Raw genomic sequence first — 27,654 nt, 5'->3', positions numbered from 1 at the left:
GCCACTTCTTGGAAACCCTATGGGGCAGTTTTCCTCTGCCCTCTAGGGTCATTATGAGTTGGAATCAACTCGATAGCAGCGGGTTTTTTGGTTTTGATGTCATACTCTGACATCTCTGATCAACATTCATACTGTTTTACAAATACCTCATCAAACACCATCTTTTGTGTAGGTTAATCCTTTACTGGCAAACAGTTTCCTTTTCTTTCTGATGTAGTATTTCTTAAAATAGATCATTTAATTTGTTTTTCCTTTGCTTTGCTTTGCTTAGCTTAGTGAGTTAAACTAATCTCAAAATTATTATAAAACTTTAATGTTCCGAAAGTATTAAAAGTCTTATATTTATCTTATTCTTTATTATAAAGCAGCCACTCAAGTTTGTGTTTCATTTACAATCCTAATAGTTCTAACAATTTTAGCTTACTTTTCTCTTTCTAGATTTTCCATGGTCTGATAGGGTTAAAGATGTTCTGAAGAATGTTTTTAAACTCCAGAAGTTCAGATCGCTTCAGCTCGAAACTATTAATGTAACAATGGCTGGGAAGGAGGTATTCCTTGTTATGCCTACAGGAGGTGGAAAGAGCTTATGCTATCAGTTACCAGCATTATGTTCAGATGGTATGTATGAATAAAGATTAATTTTAAATTGAAGAAATGTCATTTCTCTTGATATCTATCTATCTCTCTCTCTATATTTTTTCGTTATTGTGCTTTAAGTGAAAGTTTACAATTCAAGTCAGCTTCTCATACCAAAATTTATACACACATTGTTATGTGACTGTGGTTGCTACCCCTTTATGTGACAGCACACTCCTCCTCTTCACCCTCTATTTCCCATGTCCATTCAACTAGCTCCTGTCCCTCTCTGCCTTCTCGTCTTACCTCCTGACATCTCACCTCATGTATCTACTTGAGCTAGGAAGCGCACTCTTCACAAGTATCATTTTATGTCTTATACTCAGATCTAGTCTCTGTCTGAAGAGTTGGCTTTGGGAAATGGTTTTAGTTTTGGGCTAGCTGAGAGTCTGGGGGCCACGTTTTCTGGGGTCTCTCCAGTTTCAGTCAGACTATTAAGTCTAGGGGGTCTTTTTACTAGAATTTAAGTTCTGCACCCCATTTTTCTCCTGCTGTGTCGGGGACTCTGTTGTGTTCCCTGTCAGGGCGGTCATTGGTGGTAGCCAGGCACCATCTAGTTCTTCCGGTCTTGGGCTGATGGAGTCTCTGCTTTATGTGCCCCTTTCTGTCTCTTGGGCTCATATTTACCTTGTGTTTTTGGTGTTCTTCATTCTCCTTTGCTCCAGGTGGGTTGGGACCAATTGATGCATTTTAGATGGCTGCTTCCTAGCTTTTAAGACCCCAGATGCCACTCACCAAAGTGGGATGCAGAACATTTTCTTAATATACTTTGTTATGCCACTTGATCTAGATGTCCCCTGAAACCATGGTCCCCAGACCTCCACCCCTGCCACTCTGTCCCTCGATGTGTTTGGTTGTATTCAGGAAACCTCTTAGCTTTTGGTTTAGTCCAGTTTACTGACTTCCCCTATATTGTGTGTTGTCCTTCCCTTCACCTAAAATAATTCTTGTCTAGTTAGTGAATACCTCTCTTCCTCCTTCCCTACCCTGGTAACCATCAAAGAATGTTTTCTTCTGTTTTAAACCATTTCTTGAGTTCTCGTAATAGTGGTCTCATACAATATTTGTCCTTTTGTGATTGACTACTTTCACTCCACATAATGCCTTCCAGATTCATCCATGTTACAAGAGGCTTTGAAGATTCATTGTTGTTCTTTATCGTTGTATGAGTATACTATAATTTGTTTATCCATTTGTCCATTGTGAACTGTACTGCAGTGAACACGGGTAGGCATATATCTGTTTGTGAGATGGCTCTTATTTCTCTAGGATATATTCCGAAGAGTGGGATTGCTAGATGGTGTGGTACTTCTGTTTCTAACTTTTTGAGGAAACACCAAATCGATTTCCAAACTGGTTGTACCGTTTTACATTCTCACCAGAAGTGTATAAGTGTTCCAGTCCTTCCAGAACCTCTCCAACATTTATTATTTTGTGTTTTTTTAATTAATGCTAGCCTTGTTGGAGTGAAATGGTATCTCATTGTAGTTTTGATTTGCATTTCTCTAAGGGCTAATGATTGTGAGCATTTCCTCATGTATCTGGTAGCTGCCTGAATGTCTTCTTTGGTGAAGTGCCTGTCCATTTCCTTTGCCAATTTTTTAATTGGGTTATTTGTCTTTTTGTTGTTGAGGTTTTACAGTATCTTATAGCTTTTAAACTTTAGACGCTGACTGGATTTGTCGTAGCCAAAAATTTTTTCCCAGTCTGCAGGTTGTCTTTTTACTCTTTTGATGAAGTCTTTTGATGGGTATAAGTGTTTGATTTTTAGGAGCTCCCAGTTGTCTAGTTTCTCTTCTGGTGTTTGTGCATTGTTAGTAATGGTTTCTGTTCTGTTTATGCCATGTTGTAGGGCTCCTAGTGTTGTCCCTATTTTTTTCTTTCATGATTTTTATTGTTTTAGATTTTATATTTAGGTCTTTCATCCATTTTGAGTTAGTTTTTATGCATGGTATGAGATATGGGTCTTGTTTCATTTTTTTGCAGATGGATATCTAGTTATGCCAGAACCATTTGTTGAACAGACTGTCTTTTTCCCCAATTAATGGAGTTTGGGCCTTTGTCAAATATCAGCTGCTCATAGGTGAATAAATTTATGTCTGGATTCTCAATTCTGTTCCATTGTTCTAACTATCTGTTGTTATACGAGTACCAGGCTGTTTTGAGTACTGTAACGGTATAATAGGTTCTAAAATCAGGTAATATGAGGCCCCCCACTTTGTTCTTCTTCTTCAGTAATGCTTTACTTATCTGGGGCTTCTTCCCTTTCCATATGAAGTTGGTGATTTGTTTCTCCATCGCATTAAAAAATGCCATTGGAATTTGGATCAGGATTGCATTGTATCTGTAGATTGCTTTGGGTAGAATAGACATTTTCACAATATTGAGTCTTACTATCCATGAGCAAGGTATGTTTTTCCAGTTGTATAGGTCTTTTTTGGTTTCTTGCAGTACTGTCTTGTAGTTTTCTTTGTATAGCTCTTTTATGTCTCTGATTAGATTTATTCCTAAGTATTTTATCTTCTTAGGGGCTGTTGTAATTGGTATTCATTTGGTGATTTCCTCTTCAACGTTCTCTTTGTTGGTGTAGAGGAATCCAACTTATTTTTGTATGTTTATCTTGTATCTTGATGCTCTGCTGAACTCTTATATTAGTTTCAGTAGTTTTCTTGTGGATTCTTTAGGGTTTTCTGTGTATAAGATCATGTGATCTGCAAATATAGATGCTTTTACTTCTTCCTTACCGATCTGAATGCCCCTTATTTCTTTATCTAGCCTAATTGCTCTGGCTAGGACCTCCAGCACAATGTTGAAAAAGAGTGGTGACAAAGGGCATCTTTTTCTGGTTCCCATTCTGAAGGGAATGCATTCAGACTCTCTTGATTTAGGATGATGTTGGCTGCTGGCTTTGTATAAATACCTTTATTATGTTGAGGAATTTCCCTTCTATTCCTATTTTGCTGAGTTTTTATCATGAATGCGTGTTGAACTTTGTCAGATGCCTTTTCTGTGTCAATTGATAAGATCATGTGGTTCTTGTCTTCTGTTTTATTTATGTAATAGATTACATCAGTTGTTTTTCTAATGTTGAACCATCCCTACATACCTGGTATGAATTCCACTTGGTCATGGTGAATTATTTTTTTATATGTTGTTGAATCCTCTTGGCTAGAATTTTGTTGAGGATTTTTACATCTAAGTTCATGGGGGATATTGGTCTGTAATTTTCTCTTTTTTGTGGTGTTTTTACCTGGTTCTGGTATCTGGGATATGCTGGCTTCATAGAATGAGTTTGGGAGTATTCCATCCTTTTCCGTGCTCTGAAATACCTTTTGTAGTAGTGGTGTTAACTCTTCTCTGAAAGTTTGGTAGAATTCTCAAGTGAAACCATCTGGGCACAGACTTTTTTTTTGTTGGAAGTCTTTAAATTACCTTTTCAGTCTCCCCTTTTGTTATAGGTTTATTTAGTGTTTCTACCTCTGTTTGTGTTAGTTTAGGTAGGTAGTGTATTTGTTCATTTTCTCTAGGTTTTCAAGTCTGTTAGCGTACAGCTTTTCATAGTGTTCTGTTATAATTCTTTTAACTTCAGTTGTGTCTGTTGTGCTATATCGCTCACCTAGTTTCTTATTAGGGTTATTTGCTTCCTCTCCTGTTTTTCTTTTTTCAGTTTGGCTAGTGGTTTATTGATTTTGTCGGTCTTTTCAAAGAACCAGCTTTTGGTCCTGTTAACTCTTTCAGTTGCTTTTCTATTCTCTAATTTTATTTAATTCTGCTCTAATTTTTATTTGCTTTCTTCTGGTACCCTAGGGCTTCTTTTGCTGCTCTCTTTCTGTTTGAGTTGTAGGGTTAATGTTTTGATTTTGGCCCTTTCTTTTTAGATGTGTGCATTTATTGCTATGAATTCATCCCTGAGCACTGCTTTTGCTGTGTCCCGAAGGTTCTGGTAGGATGTGTTTTCTTTCTCATTTGATTTTATAATTTCTTTATTCCATCCTTAATTTCTTTTATAACCCAGTAGTTTTTTGAGCAAGGTGTTGTTCAGTTTCCGTGTGTTTCATTTTTTTTCCCTTGCTTTTGATTTCTACTTTTATGACTTTATGGTCAGAAAAGATGCTTTGTAATATTTCGATGTTTTGGGTTCTTTTAAGGCTTGCTTTGTGGCCTAATATGTGGTCTGTTCTGGAGAATGTTCCACGTGCATTGGAAAAGAAGGTATACTTGGTTGCTGTTGGATGGAATATTCTGTGTATGTCTATGGGATCAAGCTGGTTGATTGTGGCATTTAGATCTTCTGTGTCTTTATTGAGCTTCTTTCTGAATGTTCCGTCCTTCACTGAAAGTACTATGTTGAAGTCTCCTACTATTATGGAGGAGCTGCCTATCTCTCTTTTCAATGCTGTTAGAGTTTGTTTTAGGTATTTGGGAGGGCTGTCGTTGTGTGCGTAAATATTTATCACGTTTATATCCTCCTGGTGTACTAACCCTTTAATCATTATATAGTGTCCTTCCTTAGTCTTTGTGGTGGATTTTACTTTAAAGTCTATTTTGTCAGAGATTAATATTGCCACTCCTGCTCTTTTTGATTATTGTTTGCTCGATATATTTTTTCCACCCTTTGAGTTTTAGTTTGTTTGTGTCTTTGAGTCTAAGGTGTGTCTCTTATAGGCAACATATAGATGGATCATGTTTTTTTTATCCATTCTGCCACTTTTTGTCTTTTTATTGGTGCATTTAGTCCGTTTACATTCAGTGTAATTATTGATAGTATAAGTTTAGTGCTGTCATTTTGATGTCTTTTTTTGTGTTGTTGACAGTTTCTTTGTTCCACTTAATTTTCTGTGCTGAGTCATTTTTATTTATATATTTTCTTTTCATCTTTTTCCTTGTTGATTTTGTATTTGCTGTTTTTCTTGTTTTTTATTTTGACATGTAGGATTGTTAGTTTCCTTTATGGTTACCTTAATATTTATCCCTGTATTTCTAAGTTTAAACCAGTCTTTTATTTCTTTATATCACCTTGACTTCCTCTCCATATAAAAGAACTATGACTACATTTTTTAGTCTCTTTTTTTTTGTTTTAATGTTGTCATCTCTTACATATTGACATCTCTGTTTTCCTGTTTTCAGCGTTTTAGCTTTGATTTATTTTTGTGACTTCCCTATCTGTGTTTTTATCTGGTTGCTCTGTCTTGAGTTCTAGTGTTGGGTTGTTATCTGATGTTGTTGGTTTTCTAACTGGAGGACTCCCTTTAGTATTTATTGTAATTTTGGTTTGTTTTTTACAAATTCTCTAAACTTCTGTTTATCTGGAAATGCCCTAATTTCACCGTCATATTTGAGAGAGAGTTTTGCTGGATATATAATTCTTGGCTGGTAATTTTTTCCCTTCAAGGCTTTATGTATGTCATCCCATTGCCTTCTTGCTTGCATGGTTTCTTCTGAGTAGTCTGGGCTTAGTCTCAATGGCTCTCCTTTGTAGGTGACTTTTTGTTTATCCCTAGCCACTCTTCAAATTCTCTTCATCTTTGTTTTTGGCAAGTTTGATTATAATGTCTAGGTGACTTTCTTTGGCATCTAGCCTATGTGGGGTTCAATGAGCATCTTGGATAGATATCTTCTCATCCTTCACGGTATCAGGGGAGTTTTCTGCCGACAAATCTTCAAGAGTTCTCTCTGTATGTTGTTATCCGCTGCCCCCCCCCTTCTGCTACTGCAATCACTTGTAGGTTATTCCTCTTGATAGAGTCCCGCATAATTCTTAGGGTTTCTTCATTTTTTTAAATTCTTTTATCTGATTTTTCCTCAAATAACTTGGTGTCAAGTGCTTTATCTTCAATCTCTCTAATTCTGACTTCCATTGCCTCAATTCTGCTCCTATGACTTTCTATTGAGTTGTCTAATTCTGAAATTTTAGCCTTCTGCATTTCCATTTGCTGTCTCTCTGTGGGTTCTGGCAGCCTGTTAAATTTGTCATTGTGCTCTTCCATAATCTTCTTAAGTTCCTGTGTTGCTTTGTCTCTGTGTTCCTTGGCTTGTTCTGCATTTTACCTGATCTCCTTCCTTGTTCTCTTGAAGAGTTCTGTGTATTAATCCTTTGTTTTCTACTTCCAGTAATTCCAAGAAATTCTCTTCCTCTGGAAGATTTCTTGATTCTTTCTTTTGGGAACTTGCTGAAGCTTTCGTGGTCTGCCTCTTTATGTGATTTGTTATTAACTGGTGTCTCTGAGCCATCAATAACTTATTTATTTTATGTTTTGCTTACTGTGTCCTAGCTTCTTGTTTTGTTTTTCGATATGCCCAAATATGCTGCTTCTGTGAGCTAGTTTGATTATTGGTGCCTTTGAAGCTCTAACATCTTGTCATGAGGTGGTTAGATTTGTTACTAGTTTTTTTTTATATGAGCCCAGGAGTCCATTTACTTTTCTTATATGGATTCAGCTCAGGTGTCCATGTAGTCACCAGGTGTGTAGCGCAGGCTCTGATCCACAGTCCTAGATGGGCAGGGGTGATTAGAGTAGGCACAGGCATCTGGCTGTAGTAGGGGGTCATGTGCTGAGCAAGGCAGGGGGCTGACAGCCACCTCTGTCTGGGAGGAAGGTGTGTCCCTGTTCCCTGGAGTGTGTAGGTGGGTGGGTTTTGCATCTGGACTATGGGCACTCAGTGCTGTTGGCTGTAAGGACTGGGAAGCACTACTTATCCTTGGACCCCTGTTGCTGGTGGCTAGGTGGCGCAGGTGGAGCCACCAGTCCTCAGGCCCCTGATGTGAGTACGTGAGGACCCTGCTTAATGGGCAGAGTGGTGTCAGATGTCACCCACCTGCCACATAGCTGATGCAGTGAAATTAGGCTTCAGGTATATACCCTGTTGTATTGTGCTAATGAAGGCCTACACTGCTGATATAGGTTCGCACAGGTCTATGCAGGGGTAAAAGGCATTTAAAGTCCATGGACCCTTATGTCTGTGCCCAAGCAAAGGAGCTGTACTTGTCCTGAGTTTCTGGCTTAGAGGAGCTGGCACATTATTTTTTCCTGCTTGTTAATTTGTTGCCTCCCCCAGGCCGGGAGAATGCCTCAGGGCGCATGAAGGGCCCTACTTCTGGCCCAAGGGAAGCATCAGTCACTGAAGCCAGCGTGGGACAGGTGCAGAGTGGGGAGGGAGCAGATAAATGGGAGAGAGGTTCTTCCCAAACAGGGTGTTTTTTGATCTGCACAGTAGGTTATATGGGTACTTATCTTTTGCCAATTGAGGGCCGCTTCTCGCTGATTCTGGAGGGTTAAGCAGATTCTCTGCTGCTCTGTCTCTCCCAATGTGGAAAACGTGTCCCAAATGCCACTGCTTGCCTCACATTGTATGGTAGCCATTCCAGCCTGCAGGGTGCTGGTTCTTAGCGGGTCAGGTCTGGCAACTCCACGCTGCTTCTGAACCATCTCTCTCCACACTCCGCCACTCAATCCGATTCCTTAACTTTGCCTTCGATGTTCAGGGTCCCTAGATTGTCGTATATAATTGATTCACTTGTTTTGGGGGGTCTTTGTTATAAGAGGGACCACCGGAAGCATCTGACTACTCCGCCATCTTGGCCTCACCTCCCTTTTGATATATTTTTAAGTATTTTAAAAAATAATATCTAGCCACATATATGTAAAAATCAAATGCATTTTTGTTGTTTTATTCATACATTTGAAGGGTTCTCATGAAGGGGAAACAATAAAAGCTTCTGAGAGTAATGCTTTTTATCTAGTTCCTAAAACATAATTTAAAAACATGATGTAAGGGAAAAAGCACTGGCAAAGGGTTCAGTAGACCTGGATTCTAATCCCAGATTTTTACTGAGTATCTGCTGTGGTGGTAGGCACTGGAGATACAGCAGTGAGCAAAATGGGCACAGTCCCAATTTCATGGAATTCATAGAGTCTAGCAGTGCTTTCTCAAACTTTTGTGTGCATAAGAATCCCCTGGGGATCCTTTAACATGCGGGTTATGATTTAGTGTGAGACCCAAGTCAGGTTTGAGACGCAAGGTTCTGCATTTCTAACAAGCTCCCAGGAAATACTGATTTTGCAGTTGAAATTAGCAAGGGTATAGCGCAGAGGTCGGAATCTTTGGGTGCTGTAAATGGTTAAGTGCTTTACTGCTAGCCAAAAGATTGGCGACTTGAACTCACCCAGAGGCACCTCAGAAGTTAGGCCTGACTATCTGCTTCCAAAAATCATAGCCTGCAAACTCTACGGAGCAGTTCTACTTTGCACATATGGGGTTGCCATGAGTCAGAATCACCTTGAGGGCAACTAACAACAACAAAGAGCAGAGGCCAGCAAACTTCTTAAAGGGCCAGAGAGTGAATATTTTAGGTTTTGTGATCCATGTGGCTTTATGGCAATTACTTTACTCTGCCATTATAGCCATTACAGCATGAAGCAGCTATGTTAAAAACCTGTTGCTGTTGAGTCAATTCTGACTTATAGGGACCCTGTAGGACAGAGTAGAACTGCCCCACAGAGCTTCCAAGGAGCGCCTGGTGGCTTTGAACTGCCCACCTTTTGGTTAGCAGCCGTAGCACTTAACCACTATGCCACCAGGGTTTCCGAAGCAGCTATAGGCAGTGTGTGAACAAACAGATGTGGCTGTGTTCCAGTAAAACTTTAATACAAAAGCAGGCAGCTAGCCCTTGGTTTGCTGACCCCTTATCTAGAAAATACATGTAATTGCAAGTATTTGCAATAATGGTCTGGGGATAAAGGTTTTAATAGGGAACTAAAGAATCAGTGTGATAATCTGACCTAGGGGTATCAGGGATTGCTACCCTGAGGAAGTGTCATTTGGGCTGAAAACTAAGATAAGTAGGCAAAAGGGAGCAGGGAGAAAAAAAGTGTTCATTCAGGAAAACAGCATGTGTGAGAGCCCAAATGTAAGAGAGAACATGCGTGATACAGTGCATGCAGTAACTTAGAAGAATTGTCGTATAGCAGGCAGTGGTGAGAGATGCAGAAAGAGCCTTTTAAGCTATTTTTAAAACTTTTCCTTAGATTAGTGGTAAGCTGTTGAATGGTTTTAGACAGGTAAATGACTTGTCATGTTTGTGTTTTAGAAGGATAATTTCAGCAGATGAAAGGGTTTCAGAAATACTTGGGAGGTAGATTCCGTAGGACTTGGTATTGATTGGATGTGGGGCAAAGGAGAAATTTTAGGCTTGAGCAAATGGTGAGATTGTTTGCTGAACTTGGATGCACTAGAGAAAGACCTTATTTAGGAATGGGAAGACAAAAGGTAATGAATTCAACTGGGGACATGTTGAATTTAAGATGCCCCTGGTGATGCAATGGCTAAGCACTCGGGTGTCAACCTAAAGGTTGGCTGTTCGAATCCACCAGTGGCTCCTCAGGAGAAAGACCTGGCAATCTGCTCTCATAAAGGTTATAGCCTAGGAAACCCTATGGAGCAGTTCTACTCTGTCCTGTAGGGTCGTTATGGTGTACAGCAATGGCATAAAACATCCAGGTGGACTGTTTGCGGGGGTATTTGGGTTTAAAGGGTGGATCTAAGAGAGAAAGCTAATGAATGTAGGACAAGGAGTGTGGAAACTGGCTATGAAGGGAAAAAGATAGAGAGTCATAATTTAGGTGTCTAGGGTTTTTTCAAAGATGAGAGAGATGTGACCATGTTTAAATACACTGAGAAGGCACCAGTAATGAAGAAGGTGAAAATACAGGAAAGAGGGTGAAATCTTGGTAACGTCTTAATCTGAGAATGTTTATTTAAATGGGTCTGCCCCCCTCTCCCCACAAGGAGCCCTGTTGGCACAGTGGTTAAAGTACTCAGTTGCTAACTTAAAGGTCAATGGTCTGAATCCACCAGCCACTCCACAGGAGAAAGATGTGGCAGTCGGCTTCCTTAAAGATTATGGAAACCCTATGGGGCAGTTATTCTATGCTGTCCTATAGGGTCACTGTGAGCTATGAGGTTATTACAAGGAACAAACTGCAGAAATGTATGCTCATATGATTTTAACAATGTAGAATAGCTCTGGCAGTTATGAACAATTTCTGTCATAAGAGAAAGGGGTATATTAACAGAACTTCATTTAGTCAATAAACTATTCACTGATTTCTACTCAGAATAAATGAATGTGGTGCAGTAAGTGGAAGAATACTCACACAGCTGCCCTTCTCAGCTATATAGGTTGCTGTGTTTTCTTTGGAAAGCTTTGGGATGATTTTTCCCTGATACAACTGTGTGTTCTTTGACCCAATTTACATTATTTTACTGAGATTACCAATACTGATTGTTAAAAATGATAGCAAATTAAACATTCAAAATGTTGATATCTGTCTTTATTTTTATAGAAAATGAATAAGAGAAGAAATTTCTCTTTAGTCTCGTTTTTGTTTATTTGGCTTATACTCACCTCCTATGACCAAATATTCTTATCTACCTTCTTTATTAGTGAGGGTTAAAAATAGGTGGTAGTTGCATTGCAAATTCGCCTGAATTGATGGGTGCTGCCCACAGGCTATGGGTTATGGTAAAGAAGTTGAATGGTGGCAAATCATTCTGAAGATGATGTACAGTTTAAAGTGGATTTTTGTCTTTTTTAGGTTTTACACTTGTGATTTGTCCATTGATCTCTCTTATGGAAGACCAATTAATGGTTTTAAAACAATTAGGAGTTTCAGCTACCATGTTAAATGCTTCTAGTTCTAAGGTAAGTTGCTGTGGCTTTTTAAAAAAATTTAAACTGTTCACTGAATTAGGAGCCTTAACTGCATTTGAGTTGCTTATAAAATTATAAACTGACAACTATTTATATCAGGAGTTGGCAGACTACTGCTCACGGGCTATTTCCGGTCCACTGTCTTATTTTTGTCTGGCCTGGGAGCTAAAACTGTTTTAAAAATATTTTTAAGTGGTTAAAAAAAAGCCATAGAAAAAATGTCTTGTGAAATATGAAAATTATATTACATTTAAATTTCATTGTCTGTAAATAAAGTTTTATTGAAACTTTGTTCATTCACTTATTGTCTGTGGCTGTTTTCACACTATACTGGCAGAGTTGAGTAGTTGCAGTAGAGACTGTATGGCTCACAAAATCTGGTCCTTAGAGGAAATATCTGCCAACCTGTGTTTTGTATTCATTCTAAAATCAAAAGCAATGATTTCTAATTGTGCAATGTAATTAAATACAAAAAATGAATTAATGACAAGATACCCTACCCCTGGGAAGTTTCTTCTGTTTGGGAATAGTTTACCCTCATGTGAATAAAAGCATTGGTGTAGAATAAAGCATTTCCCTGCTATTCTCTTTTAAAAAACATATTACTGAAATTTTCAAAACTATTTAAAAGTAAAGAGAATAATAACTGCCATGTACCTAGTACCCACCTTTGACAGTTATTAACATCTGGCCGATCTTGTTATATCTGTGTACTCCCAATCTTCCCTTCCTCCTCTCTCTCTGCATATTCATTTTTAACAATTTCCAGACATCTATCAGTTTTTCATCTAATGGTTTTAGCAGCCACTGATAATTATTACCTGCCTTAGATCCATTATTTTGTTAAACCAGTTGTCGCTGAGTCAGTTCTGACTCATGACGACCTCATGTGTTTCAGAGTATAGCTGTGCTTTGTAGGGTTTTCAATGGCTGTGACCTTTCATAAATAGATTGCCAGGATCTTTCTTCCCAGGCTCCTCTTGATGGAGTAAAAGTGTAAACCTTTCTGTTTAGTAGCCGAGCCCTTAACTGATTGTACCACCCAAGGACTCATTAAACCCCACCCTCCCCCCTACCCAAAAAACCCGAAACCATTGCTGTCTATTCCAACTCAATAGTGACTCTATAGGACAGGGTAGAGCTGCCACCATAGGGTTTTCAAGGCAGTAAATCTTTACCGGAGCAGACTGCCACATTTTTCTCCTGTGGAGCAGATGGTAGATTCCAACCACCAACCTTTTGGTTAGCAGCCAAGCTCTTAACCACTGTACCACGAGGGACTCATTATCTTTCCTACTTTATATATTATCTAGACATTTTCTGTAAAGGAACTTTTTCCTCATTAACTCTTTGCAGGATGAAAATACTTGGTTCTTTCTCTTTCTTTGCCAGTTTTCAAAATGAATTGATTTCCCAGCATTCTCCAAAGTTGGTCAATATATTCTTTTATTTTGTTCAGGTGTTAGAAAATTATTTATAATAGATTTTTCACATATTTGATGTACTTCATTTTTTGAATTAAAAAAAAAATTTTTTTTTTTCAATTCATAGTTACTATTCTCTTTTATGCTGAAGTAGTCTTTTGATAGCTTCTTTCTTTTATAACAAGATATCCCATGTTCATTTTGTACATTTCCCGCCCAGACGCGGAACCAGCCATTTCACTAAGTAGCCCTGGTCCCTTTGGTTTTTCTCATATATTTTTGTTTCATTTAAACTCTTATATAATTACATTACAACTGCTCTCTCATTCAACAGAATGAATCTGTTGAGAACATCGACCTTCTATACTTTCTTAAAACTGAAGAAGAAAGAGTAATAGTGATAGAAAGTAGCTTAGAAAGTTGCCAATAATTACAAGTTGGGGAGGTAAAAGAGAAAACATAAGTCCAGTCCAGTTTTCTGGTTGCTTTCACTAATAGTTCTTAGGGTACAACATTTTTTTGTGTTTTCAAACCTTGGTTCTCCATTGATTCTGCCAGAGTTTCTGGTTCTAGTATTTTATGGCACCTGCCCGTTTTTATGTTTGCTTCCCTAAGGCTTCTTAGAACCAGTCAAAATGTTTAATACACTTTAGCTATTTCTTAACAGAATTCAGGGTATCTCTAGGAGTTAATGAACTACTTTTTTTGATGAGCTGATGAAAGCAGTTTCGACTGTCTCTGTTTATATCATTTTTCGTGGTTTCTTTACACGTTTTGGGCCCATTAGGTTAGAAGGGAAAAATGGCATCTAATTGCCAAATATTATATAAAATAGTATCAGAGCACTAAGAATGTAATAAATATTACCTTACTTTTTTTTTTCCCTTTGGTTACAATCTGAATTTAATGAATAAAATATAAAACTGTATGGCTTTTATATTTAAGAGATCATAAGTAGATTTGATAGCATTATTAAAGTAGCTAATAAGGAAAAATTTTGTTTATAGATCTGTCTATGAAGTGATTATAAATAAAATGTTAAACTTAATAAAACCTACCTTTATAAGGAACCCTAGTGGCGTAGTGGTTACGAGTTTGGCTGCTAATCAAAATGTCAGCAGTTTGAATCCACCAGCTGTTCCTTGGAAACCTTATGGGGCAGTTCTGCTCTGTCCTATAGGGTCACTGTGAGTTGGAATCAACTTGCTGGCAATGGGTTTGGTTTTTTTTTTGGTTGTAATCACAGCTACTTCATTTAGCTCACATGTTGGCTTTTATTATGAACTTAGAATTATGCCTTCATAGCATAAAACCAAAAAACCAAATCCATTGCTGTTGAGTCAATTCCAACTCATAGCGACCCTCTAGGATGGAGTAGAACTGCCCCATAGGGCTTCCAAGGAACAGCTGGTGGATTTGAACTGCTGACCTTTTGAATAGCGGTTGAGCTCTTAACCACTACACCACCAGAGCACCAGTAAAACTCTAAAAATCAAACTCATTGCTATCGATTCCAACTCATAGCCACCTTATAGGACAGAGTTGAACTGCCCCATAGGGTTTCCATGGAGCAGCAGTGGATTTGAACTGCCAATCTTTTGGTTAGCAGCTGAGATCTTAACTGCTGTGCCACCAGGGCTCCAATAGATGCTCTTTATTGAAGTGCCTTTTCACATTCAATTTTTGTTCTCTTTGTTGTCAAGCAAGGTTATATTTTTGTCACCAACAATTTGGGTTTAAGTAAATAACTAAAATGCTGTTTACACAGCTGCCACGAAGTTTAAGTACTGGGGCATGGTTTCCACTTTAATGAACTAAACAGCAGCTGCTAGAACACCCCAAGGCCATTGTGGCGTAATGTCTTCATTTAGCACTTAGTATTGCAGTTTGCTAGCTTAGTTATGCTATCATTGTGTCTGTTTTGCCTTTTGATAGGAACATGTGAAATGGGTTCATGCTGAAATGGTCAATAAAAATTCCAAGTTAAAGCTAATTTATGTGACTCCAGAGAAAATTGCAAAAAGCAAAATGTTTATGTCAAAACTAGAGAAAGCTTATGAAGCAAGAAGATTTACTCGAATTGCTGTGGACGAAGTTCACTGCTGTAGTCAGTGGGGACATGATTTCAGACCTGGTATGTACGCTTTATCTATAAAATGCTTTGATGTTAGGGTCTGCTTTCTTACTCAGCTTTGTGTGGTGGGTATCCCTGCTTCCGATAACATTATCCTCTCAGGTAGTTACACCTACTCCTCACTTATCGACTGTCTCGTTGTCTGACATTCACATTTATGACAGTAGTAAACAATTTACTGTCTATTTTGTGTATTAACAATGTACATCTGGCAGTATTGGATGCCAAGGTGCGAGGCAAGAGTAACACTGACTTTGATGGTTACGGTTATGTGATAGTTAAGGTTATGTACCAGTCTGGCTGGGCCATGATTCTCAGTGGTTTGGCAGTTATGTAATGATATAATTTGGCACTTATGTAATGATATAGTCATCTCCCTTTTGTGATCTGATGTAGTCATCCTCCATTTTGAATAATGCCAGTTTTCACATAATAACCTAGTCTTTGGAACCTAAACATATCGATAAGTGAGGAGTGGGTGTATTACTCATTTTCTCTTTCCCTAATATGAGGGGGACCAAGAGGCAGTACCTACTCTTCGTACTCCCCACTGCAATTTATAGTCTAATTGCCTTTATCTTTTGAAATGTGTGTCTGTTAGCAAATACTTACACTCTCCCATGTTTGTGGAAATTACTAACCTCACATTTGTTGAGGAGTTTGCATCTGCTCAGAATTTTCTTCTTTAGTCATTATCCTGGGTGTCTTCAGCATCCACACCCAAATCCTCAGTGTTAAAGTTCTTTGAGATATTTTAGCAACCCTTTTCTTCACTCCACCAACCTAATCTTCTCATAGCCTGAAGCAGTTTACTCAGACTTGCTCTATGCAACAGGCTGACATTCAAAATCCTACTCCCTGATTTCAACCTCTTTTCCTTCAGAACTTGCTGTACACACTCTTCTGGACCTCCTGGTCCCCGCTTTTCATCCTTCCTTACTTGTTCATGGCTCCAGTCACCACATGACAGTCACTGGCTTTGCCACCCAGCCTCTGCCCTGTTGCTTACTTCTGTTACATTCCCCCTGGACTGCTAGCCATTTTACAAGTCTGCTTTGGGCACTGTGCTTGGTTGGCATGCTAGATCCATCTAGACCTCTGCCTTCTCCATTTCTGCTTTTTGGCTACTAAACATTTGTGGGAAAGGAATTTGCATAACTGCATTAATTTGTACTTTTTCAGTTTTCATCATACTCAGCTGTCTTTTTATTTGTCCCTATTTCATTTCCCTAATACATTTCTGAAGTTTTTTATGCAACGAACTTTCTCTTGAGGCCCTATCTCATACTTAGCATGTGGCTCCTACCTCCCAGAAAATAGATGCCATCAGATGTGATTCCTCTTTCCAAACATTGCTAATCTTTTTTTTTTTTTTAAGGCAGAAAAGGCTATTTTTTAATATAAAGGTAACCACTCCCATTCCATCCTTTCTTGCCTTGCTCTGTCAAGTTCCTTCTTCCTACGTGTTTAGTTTTTTTTAATCCCCTCCCTAAAACAAAAAGAAATTAGAACAGCCTTCTGACCCTTTCCACCTCTTTAAGGTATTGCCCTATCTTTGTTCTTTACTTTCAAACTTCTAAACTCAACGTCTTCATTTCTACTTCTTTCCCAACTCATTGAATCATTTCTGCCTCTACCACTCAACTGAAAAAGTCCACGGTGATGCCACCTCTCAAGGGCTTAATCCAGTGTCTCATCTCCCTTCATTCTCCTTCCCACTGCACTTCAATAGCATTTCATTCCGTTTACCTCTCACCTTGCTACTTTGTCCCCACTGGGTTACTGTGATGTAAGGCTCTTGGTTTTCTTCCTTTCCATTCTCCCCCACGTTGCTCTTCTTTTACTTCCTTAAATATTAGTGTTCTGTAGGGTTCTGGTCTCAGTCTTTACCGTTTCTCACACTCATCCAGAGAGAAGGGTAAAGGCTGAATTCTCTACCTCCAGAATTGTTTTAGGCATAGTTTTTTTTTTTTTAATTTTGATTTTAATACTTTAGGCAGGGCATATACTCTCTGGTAAGGACCCCACTGTCTTATCCAGACTACACATTTGTTACTGAAGGTATTTGATTCATGATTCTTGCCCTATATTCTCAGCCTGAGTGGTCTGATTACCATTGCTTTATGTATCACCCTAACTTAGGCTGTTTCTGTGGAGCTGCTGCCAAGCTGTAATAAATTTCCCCCTAAAAGAATTTCCCTTTTACCTTCTGTTTTGCAACTGGGAATTCTACTGTTTGCCCACTTGCTGTTCTAGTATCTTGACCAATAACTTGATTTTCTTCCTCTCTCCTTGCTTTAACCCTTTTTCCTCCCCCTCTTCTCAAGCAGCCTGTCCTTCTGTCTTGCCAGTTTCTCCTTCAGTCTTCCCTACCTTAGAAATCATGCCACCACTCATATGTTTGCTCAGACCAAAATGTTAGCCATCATATGTATCTGTATCAGTATCAGGGTCCCTTCAGGAGATAGAAACCATACCAGTTATTCCACACAGAAAATTTAATATAAAGCATCGTTAACAAGGTAAAAAGTAGTTAAACGGTCAACTGAAAAAGTAAAAAAAACTCATGTATCATGGAGGTAGAAACTGAAAGAAGTGACTATCCCTAGGGCTGGGGAACAGAAATAAAAGATAGAATTTAGTAAGATTTGAAACTTGGAGGAGGGGCACAGCACTCTGGTGTTGGTGTCTCTTGGTGGAGGTAAAGGTGGGTTCTCCAAAGGTTGGAAAAACTGCCAGTTGTATTCAGCTGCTACTAAGTGTTAAACATTAAATAAAAGTAATAGCCATTTGTGCCAGGTCCAAAACCTTTCTAAGAACAGTTAAGTCAAAATGGCTAAATTATGCCAACAGAGAGTTTTCAAAACATCCCAACTGCAACGACTTTCCAAAAAGAACAGTTTGACAGTTAAAAACGTTTCTGATAACCCTATCAAATAACCAGCTTCCATCAGAAAAGTACACCTGTGAAACCAGTGGCAGAAAGACTCCCACCCTGGAAGAGCCTCTCTTCAATTAAGGGCACGCATACATACATACATACATAAGACCCAAATCATTGTAACTTCCATTCTGGAAACCCCCTCGTTGCCTTTAAAAACTCTGTACTCCAGCTGCTTAAATGAGCCCTTGCCACTATTGGGTTGGATGCTCCCTGTTTTCAAAGAGCTTCTTGCTGAAAAAACCCTATTAACTCTAATAAACCCTGTTACCACTATTGACTGTAATCAAAATTTTCTTTCGCTATAAAGACAGTGCTGCTGCAGGGATGAAGTCTTGCTGAGGTCACATTCACAGGAATACAGGCAAGCCTGTCCTATCCACAACCAAGTCCATCATCCTGTCTGCCTGGAAAGTCCTTCAAAGGAATAGTGGCAGCTAGTTCATTTCAGTCTCTCAAATCTTGCACAAGTTCCTTTTTTGGACCAGCTCTAACTTGGAACCACACATGGAAGGGGATTCTGGAAAATAAGAGTCCGCAGCTTCATGGAGTTGACAGATCCATCTATCACAGAGCTCTGGGATTCAGCCCCACTGAACTGCTTGCTGTTCTCTGAACATGCTAAGTATGTTCCTGCCAGTGCCTTGGCAGTGCGTATGCTATTTCCTCTGCCTGATGTTTTTCTTCTTCTCTTCCTAGTGAACTTCTGTTCTTTCTTCGAGACTCAACTCAAATGTTATCTCCTCTTTGCAGCCTTCACAGCTTCCCAAGCAGCTCCTTTCTCCTCTGTGTTTTCATAGTATTTAGCAATTTCCATCACATTACTTTTTCAGTTTTCTCCAAATAGTTTAAATACTTAAGGGAGATTAAGGACAACTTATCTAGTGATTTAGATGTGTGTGACAAACGAGAGCCCAGAATGGTTTCTGTGAAATAGGTCATATAAGAAGTAATGCCTCACTGCCTCACAGGCTACGAAGCCTTTTCTGGCCAGGGCTTGCCACTCTTGGGTGATACTGGGTGGTAGGATTTTGGCTGATGGCCTCTTTTATCTATTTTCAGTTGTAATAGGTTCAAACACCATGGCTATTCCCCCTGTTTCTTGAATTCGGCAGGTGTAGACCAATGTATACTTTGGTGGAATGTTCACAGGTATTCCTCCTTTTCAATAGCGAGTCCCACCTCTGGCCAAGAACAGTGTATTTGAAGGAATAAGTTATATGTGTAATAAAGCCTGCCATCTCAGAGAATTGTAGTAATCATTGATTATCTGCATAGTGGCGAAAGGTGTAATTTACTCTGATCTTTAAAGGATGGAAAGAGGGCCACTTTGTGTTCTTTTTTTCCCCAGATTACAAGGCACTTGGTATTTTAAAGCGGCAGTTCCCTTCCACATCGCTAATTGGGCTGACTGCAACTGCAACAAATCATGTTTTGAAGGATGCTCAGAAAATTTTGTGTGTTGATAAGTGTTTTACTTTTACAGCTTCTTTTAATCGGCCAAATCTTTATTATGAGGTATTTAATTTTATGGTAAATTTATTACTTTTTTAGGCAGTTACCTTTTTATTTTACATGAGAAACAGTTAACTAAGAATATTTTTAAAATCAGGAGGTATTATAAGCAGATTCATTAATTAGTGCTTATTCATAAGTCTATTGTACTGCCTAATCCTTTGTTAGATTAAAAAGAAGACCCTGCCCTGCTGGGTGGTATTATCATTTGCAAAAGATACTGAACAGGTCACATATTAACTTCATGACATTCTTGCTTATATAAGGATGGAGAGAGAGAAAGATGGAATGATACTAAGGACTCTAGTGATAAACCAAAAAACCAAACCCACTGCCATCGAGTGGATTCCGATTCATGGCGACTCTATAGGACAGAGTAGAACTGCCCCATAGAGTTTACAGGGAGCGCCTGGCGGATTCAAATTGCTGACCTCTTGGTTAGCAGCCGTAGCACTTAACCACCACGCCACTAGTGTTTCCGACTCTAATGATATGTCTATTGAAATTAATTACTTAAATAATAGAAATATTAATATGCCATTAAAAATTTGCTAATACTTGCTATATATTTTTTTCTTATTGGCTTTAAGTGAAAGTTTATAATTCAAGTCAGTTTCTCATACAGAAACTTATACACACACTGTTAAGTGACTGTAGTTGCTCTCCCTACAATGGGACAGCACACTCCTCCTCTCCACCCTGTATTCCCGTGTCCATTCAACCAGCTCCTGTCCCCCTCTGACTTCTCTTCTCGCCTCCAGACAGGACCAGCCCACATAGTTTCATGTGTCTACTTGAGCCAAGAAACTCACTCCTCACCAGTATCATTTTATGTTTTATAGTCCAGTCTTGGAAACCCTAGGGGCATAGTGGTAGCCAGCCTAATCTGTTTGAAAGGCTGGCTTCGGGAATGGTTTTAGTTTTGGGTTAACAGAGAGTCTGGGGACCATGACCTCTGGGGTCCCTTCGGTCTCAGTCAGACCATTAAATCTGGTCTTTTTACTAGAATTTGAGGTCCTGTTCCATCAGGGATTCTCTGTTGTGTTCCCTGTCAGGGCAGTCATTGGTGGTAGTAATACTTGCTATTTAGATTTTATTTGATACAAACTTGAAAGCTGAAGAACCTAATAGATGTTTTTCCTTCTTTCTATTGAAGACCAGGTTTAGTAAACTTCTGAGTTTTCATTCAATAGTTGTTTGCTATGGTTTATGTTTTTATCAAAGAAAAAAAAATCTCCAGTTTTACACATTATTCATTGATTGTCTCCTCATCTCTGATAAATTAAAAAAGAAGGGTCAAGAAGAGACTCCGGGAGGTGGCAAGGGTGTTATATGAGGCTAACAGAAGAGTAAATAGAAAAAAAGGACTATGGTCAGGCAAGAATAACACCTGGAAAGTTGTAAGTTAATGGCTACCTGGATGGTACTCATTAATTTACTTTTTAATAAGTTAGCTTTTTTTTTTTTTTAGGTTCGGCAGAAGCCCTCAAGCACCGAAGATTTTATTGAAGATATTGTGAAGCTCATTAATGGGAGATACAAAGGGCAATCAGGTAATAAAGAAAACACACCAACTTTGAAGACTGAGAGGTAACTTTCAAAAGGCAGTAACTAATGTCATAATATATTTAGAAATAACTAACACCAAAAATATTAATGAGTGGCAGAAGATTCTTGAAAATGTGATGAAATTATTTTGTTTGTGGATCTTAGAATTGGATGATATTTGCTGGTGCCACAGATTATAAGAATATAGAACTGTCTGGTTTTTGCCAATTTCTGCTTAACTGCTTTAAAGAATAGACCTGATGACTTAGTGTGAATTATCAGCAGCACATATTTAGTAAGTACTCACAGTGTGTACAAGATAGAGGGGTAAGCAGTGAAGTTCTAAAGGGATATAAAATACAGTCCCTTTAATAAATGGACACATTAAAGAGATAAATAATTAAATAGTACATATTGGATGAGTTAAGTATAGGTGGAGTTGAGACTGTATATTTATGTGTTCCAGGATTAATGAATAAAGTGTTATTGAAGCAAAGAGTTTGTGTAAAAGTAGTATTTCAAATCTGTTCTATAGCTTTTCAGGAGATACTAATGAGTGTCCTGAGTAAAAGGAGTTCCAGGGTCAAATAAGTTTGAGAAAGGCTGCAGTTATTTATCCCTCATGGAGATTCACAGGGTGTCTCAACACATTATAAGCTCTGACCAGCTCTGCAAGTAAAGAGGGAAACCTGTTGAACTTTGTTTTCATGCAGTGTTCCCCAAACTCATTTGCACATGAAACTCTTTTTTCACAGCACACTTGTTTACATCTTACGAAGCTGTGTGACATCAGTTTGAGAAATACTATGTAGTGGGAGATAAAGTTGGAGAGTGAAAAGAGGTAATGGGAACCAGAACTGGTGGTTGAGGGCTCACTTCTGCTCTAAAGCAAGCTGGTGATCAGATCTGAAATTATACCAAAAAATATATGCTCAGGGCCTGGATTTTTTATAACTCTTCCCCCCCACCCCCATGCATTGTATCAATCAGTACCCTGAGTTATGTGTTGAGAATTCCAGAACTGTACTACATACAACTAACAACCGGTCATATTTTATTACAGGAATCATATACTGTTTTTCTCAGAAAGACTCTGAGCAAGTTACTGTTAGTTTACAGAATTTGGGAATTCACGCAGGTGCTTACCATGCCAATATGGAGCCAGAAGATAAGACCAGGGTTCATAGGAAATGGTCAGCCAGTGAGATACAGGTTAAGTATATATCTTTACTAGAAGCCTAGTTTACCTTTAAACATATTTAAACTTAATTAACCGATCAAATGTTAAAACATTTTAGGTAGTAGTGGCAACGGTTGCATTTGGTATGGGAATTGATAAACCAGATGTGAGGTTTGTTATACATCATTCAATCAGCAAGTCTATGGAGAATTATTACCAAGAGAGTGGACGTGCAGGTATGTAGCACTGAAATCCAGAAGTAATTTTTAAAAAAGCTTTTCCAAAAAACAAACTATAAATGATGTTTAATAATTTTGTATTTTTAATCTTCTTTATTGGATAGTCATTTTAGAACAAATAATGAAGGCTTTGGAGTACTTTTCCTTACATATAGAAAAATTTTACTCATCTTCTACTGGAGTGTTATGAATTGTTTCTTCTTAATGCTTGACATCCATCCCTCCCTCCTGAATTTTTACTTAGTGGTTGAAAATCTGTAATTTAAATAACTGGATTGCTTATAGACTTCCCCCCCCCCATTTAATAAAGCTGATTGTTGATAAAACTAGTCTTTTTTTTAATTTGAGGGCAGCTGTTACAGATTAACTCACATCTGTGCTTGAATTTCTATGTAGTATGTATAGCCTATGAAGCATTGCCAGCTAAGTTTACATATATTATTTTTGCATATTTTGAATTTTTTAAAATTAATTAGGCAATATCAAAATTTCTCATAAACCACAGGTCGAGATGACGTGAAAGCAGACTGTATTTTATATTACGGCTTTGGAGATATATTCAGAGTAAGTTCAATGGTGGTGATGGAAAATGTGGGACAACAGAAACTTTATGAGATGGTGTCATACTGTCAGAACATAAGCAAGTAAGCCACATTCCTTTTTGTAACTTTTGTCCGTTAAAAACAATCGCAAATATGAATGCATATAACATCACTTTGAGTACTTACTAAAGTGAGTAAATACATTGCTGTAACACCAAAGTGCAAACCTGTAAATGCAGATAGATGCCTGAAGGGTGGAAACCAGTACATGAAGCTGTGTGATGTACTTTAATCTAAGAAAACATGTATCTACCCATCTTTGAGATAATCCTTTAAAACTGCTGTTTTTATTGGAGGTTTTGATACAAATTGATAGTTCAAGCAGGTGTACAGCTACATGATTTAATAATTTTGAAAAGGTTTATAATACAAGGCATTTTTTTTATGCATTGTATATACATGTTTTAATTTTATTGTGGTTTAGGTGAAAGTTTATAGTGCAAATTAGTCTTTCATTCAAAAATTTATATACAATTGTTTTGTGACAAGATGGGCATTTTGACAGTTGAGCTCATTAACACATCCTAACAGCTGCTGGAAACTGAAGGCAGGGCTTTCTCCTTACAGAAATGAATTTAAATCTATTTAGAGTAGCTTTAATCAGATACAAAGCTTCCTGATGGCTTTTTGGACTTAGTCACCTTTGTACTCTACTGCATATCACGTAAGAAGGGCTCAAAAAATGTTGAAATGATAATTACCTAGACAGTGATAAGATACAGATATTGATTTCTTATACCAGAACCAAACCTATTGCCTTTGAGTCAAATCTGACTCACTGCGGCCCTATAGGACAGAGTAGAACTGCCCCATAGAGTTTCCAAGGCTGAAATCTTTATGGAAGCAGACTGCCACATCTTTCTCCCGTGGAGCAGCTGGTGGGTTCTAACCACTGACCTTCTGAGTGCTTAACCATTGTGCCACCAGGGCTCCTTTCCTTTCCTACAGATGCTACAATAATCTCGTTAGAGAAACAGGAAAACAAAAATTTTCTTAAAAGCCCAGTCAGCTCCCATGAAGTATATTTTGGGGTTTAAGACTAAAATACTGATACAGAAAATACACAAAACTGCTTTTGAATTCTCTTGATAGTTATAAAATATTGAATCTCAAAAAGAAACTCAGATAACTTCTTAAGCTATGTTTATTAAGGACATATGGAAGGAACATTTTATATTACATGTGGTAGGCAGAATAATGGCCCTCTCAAAGATGTCCACATCCTAATTGCAGGAATTTTTAAGTATGTTACCTGACATGGCAAAAGGGAATTATGGTTGCAGATGCAATCAGTTCACCTTAAAGCTGGGAGATTATCTTGAATTATCCAAGTAGACCAATGTAATCACAAGGGCCCTTAAAAGTAGAAGTAGAGGCAGAAAAGAAGGTGAGAGTTACTCAATGTGAGGACTCAACCTGCCTTTCCTGGCTTTAAAGATGGAGGCGGCGGCGGGGGGAGGGGGGTCCTCAGCCAAGGAATACTGCAGGTAGCCTCTAGAAGCTGGGAAAAAGCAAGGAAACAAATTTCTTCCCTTTAGTCTCCAGAAGAAATAGTCCTGCCAACACCTTGACACCTAGTTTATGGAACTGTAATACATTTTAAGCCACTAAGTTTATGGTAATTTGTTATGGCAACAGTGGGAAACAAATGCAATATATAACGCTGTGTTTTGAAACAGGGATTAAAACTGAATTAGATCATTTAATAATCTCTATCTCTAAATGTGTTTTCAGATGTCGTCGTGTGTTGATAGCTCAACATTTTGATGAAGTGTGGAACTCAGATGCATGTAACAAAATGTGTGATAACTGCTGTAAAGACATTTGTGAGTTAAGTTTTTAAAGCCTTTATAGGCTAATATATATATAGCTAGGACAGGACTACATGAGACAAGAATATCTCAAGATGGCTTAAAAAAGTTAAACAAGGTGTAACTAGAATATTCCAGATGTAAAAGGAACCACACAGTTTTGAAACAGAGGCGAATAGAGGGAAAAACCATATGTGTGTGTACATATTTTATATTGCTGTACTGAGGCATATAGAATTTTTAAGACATAAAGAAACTTTTTAAATTTTTTTAAATAGAAATGTTACTTATGTAAGAAAAGGGTAACCTTGCAATAATTTCCAATACAGCCACTGATTGGGAAGAGAAATTTATTGCAAGACAGAGATTAGAGTGAATCATTTTTGATCCAGCTGATGACTACTTATATAAGACACTAAGTTCACAATGTGTTGGCAGTGTATTATAACTTTTTCATCCTCTGTGCATGTGTTGTATTTGAAGAGCAGGACTAACCAGTTCATGTAAGGCCTAACTGAGTTCTAATGTCTTGGTGGGTGGAGGTCACTACAGTTTTAACTTTGCAGCTGGAGAAACTTAATTTTATGAGTTTATTAGACTGTTTCATGCTGACCAAACTAACAAGGGACTGATATATAAATTGGAGTGCTAATCTCTTAATGAATAATTGGGGATGTCTGTCCAGGATATTCTATCTCTAAATCAGAGCACCTACTAGTTTTCAGAATTTTGCTTAATTAGCACAAATCAGATAAGAAAGTGTGAAGAATAGACTGGCTGGCCTATGAAGCACACATTTTAGTAACTCATAGTCCTGTCTGGCAGATACTCCCTGGTTCCTAGTGCACATACCACAGGCCTTCAGAAAACTAGGTTATTATTTTCGTCACATCAGTGTAAATCTCACAATGTCTGACAAAGACTGTAACTTGATCTACTGATAGACGTGAATAGCTTAGTCTTAATTCATAACACATTAGCAAACCAGTGTTGAGTGTGGCCCACACATTGATGACTAGTTTTAAACCAGTTTAACCTCGAGGATAGCTTCTCCTTGCCCTCATTTCTAAATTCTAATTGCTTGTACCATGTCTTTTTCATTATAGCATTTGACAGAAAGAATGTAACAGAATACTGCAGAGATCTAATCAAGATCCTGAAGCAGGCAGAGGAGCTGAATGAAAAGTTAACCCCGCTGAAATTGATCGATTCTTGGATGGGAAAGGGTGCAGCAAAACTGAGAGTAGCAGGTGTTGCTCCTCCCACACTTCCTCGTGAAGACCTGGAGAAAATCATCGCGCACTTCCTTCTACAGCAGTATCTTAAGTATATACCGGCCTATTTTCTGTCCTTCCGTGTTGTCTTTAATGACTGTTTCTTCTGATTTTTTCAAATTGCAACAGAATAAATGGGTCTGCAATTGCTCTATGTGAACTTTTAAATGCTGATATAGAAAATTTACCTAATAAGCAAACTGAAACTTTAATTGATCACTTCTAAGTCATAGAATCACTACATGAAAATACTTTCTGTAATGATATATTCATTCTTACAGTTTGCTTTATTCTTATTTCATCATTGTTACTTAAAATTAGTATACATAGTTATTTTGCTTTTATAAATTTCAGTTTTTTGTAATCAGTGACTCCTTCAAAACCTTTCTGATTGTTGATTTTTCTCTTCTGCAGAGAAGACTACAGTTTTACAGCTTATGCTACCATTTCCTATTTGAAAATAGGACCTAAAGCTAATCTTCTGAACAATGAGGCACACGTTATTACCATGCAAGTAAAGAAACCTACACAAAGCTGTTTCAGGGTAACTGGCTGGCTATTCGTTTTAAATTTCTATATATTTTTCTAAAGTACATTAACACCTGTAGGAGGTTTTCCTTTAACTAGTACTTTCCCAGATCCAAGTGAATAGGAGAAGAAATAAGTCACTTATTTTTTTTCTTAGATTTGGGTGTGGGGGAAAAAATAAACTTTGTTTGCTGTAGAGATATTAAGTGGAAGAACTGAGACCTTTTAAGATAGACTAGGGGTTTCCAAACTTTTTGAATGTGATAACTCCATTTTAATGTCTAATCTTGTGCTGTACCCCACCCTCATGATATTGGTTGTGATCAGTATTAGTTGAGGAGTCTGCCTGTATAGCTCCAGAGGTTGGAAACCACTGTTCTAAACCATATACTATCAAGCCTGCAAAATCATGCCATTCATCATTGTATCTAAGGACACTTGGGGTATTCTTTAGAATTTTTTTTCTGACATACCATACATAGCCCCTCTATCGAATAGGTTGGTAAGACTCTTATTTCAGTAGAAATTTGAATATAAAAAAATAGACTATTAAAGAGCTAAGTGATATGAATATTTTAGTATTATTAATCTCAAGAAAACTGAATAGGTGAATTTTTACCAGGGTACTTGCTTCGTTATTGTTTTGCAGGTTGAATCACCTCAAACTTGTCATTCTGAACAAGCTGAGAGAAAGAGGCCAGAAAAAAAATCAGGTAACTTCCAGAAGTCTGCAAACATGCTTCAGCAATCGGATTCTAAGACTACAGGAGCTAAGAAAAGGAAACTTGATGATGTCTGAGATGAGTGTTACTCAGTTTTCCAAGAAAAGAACAGTTTATGCATGTATACACTATTATTTTTGTAGTTAATTAAAAGCTTAAGTTTTAGGACAATTTCAATAATATACATATGGTAGCTCTATACTTTCAGGGCTTGTCTCTGAGTTATTGAACAACTATATTTTTTGGGAAAATTTGAGATCATGAATTACCACAATAATTTTATAGTATGCAACAAGGGGAGAAATATAAATTTTTTTAAATGTAAAATACTCAAAAGAATAGTTCACATACTATCTGAAGCTCTTTATGCCTTGATATGCCTAGTTTAT

The 27,654-nt window shown here is 37.9% G+C and overlaps 1 protein-coding gene across 1 annotated transcript in view; it reads left to right on the top strand.

Annotated features, from left to right (window-relative positions):
* RECQL (RecQ like helicase) overlaps window positions 1–27,570 on the top strand; it is a 36,188-nt gene extending 8,618 nt beyond the window's left edge. Inside the window, exons 4-15 of the mRNA XM_049882602.1 lie at window positions 439–618; window positions 11,232–11,338; window positions 14,707–14,905; window positions 19,198–19,364; window positions 20,833–20,914; window positions 21,973–22,121; window positions 22,208–22,325; window positions 22,834–22,972; window positions 24,665–24,756; window positions 25,848–26,067; window positions 26,430–26,559; window positions 27,193–27,570. Of these exons, the coding sequence (XP_049738559.1) occupies window positions 439–618; window positions 11,232–11,338; window positions 14,707–14,905; window positions 19,198–19,364; window positions 20,833–20,914; window positions 21,973–22,121; window positions 22,208–22,325; window positions 22,834–22,972; window positions 24,665–24,756; window positions 25,848–26,067; window positions 26,430–26,559; window positions 27,193–27,342 (1,733 nt within the window). The 3' untranslated portion in view covers window positions 27,343–27,570. The remainder of the gene's footprint in view (window positions 1–438; window positions 619–11,231; window positions 11,339–14,706; window positions 14,906–19,197; window positions 19,365–20,832; window positions 20,915–21,972; window positions 22,122–22,207; window positions 22,326–22,833; window positions 22,973–24,664; window positions 24,757–25,847; window positions 26,068–26,429; window positions 26,560–27,192) is intronic.
* Window positions 27,571–27,654: the final 84 nt, after the last annotated feature.

The sequence above is a fragment of the Elephas maximus genome, chromosome 4 (genome assembly GCF_024166365.1).
Source record: "Elephas maximus indicus isolate mEleMax1 chromosome 4, mEleMax1 primary haplotype, whole genome shotgun sequence".
Lineage (NCBI taxonomy): Eukaryota > Metazoa > Chordata > Mammalia > Proboscidea > Elephantidae > Elephas > Elephas maximus.
This window is presented reverse-complemented; position numbering and strand designations above follow the sequence as displayed.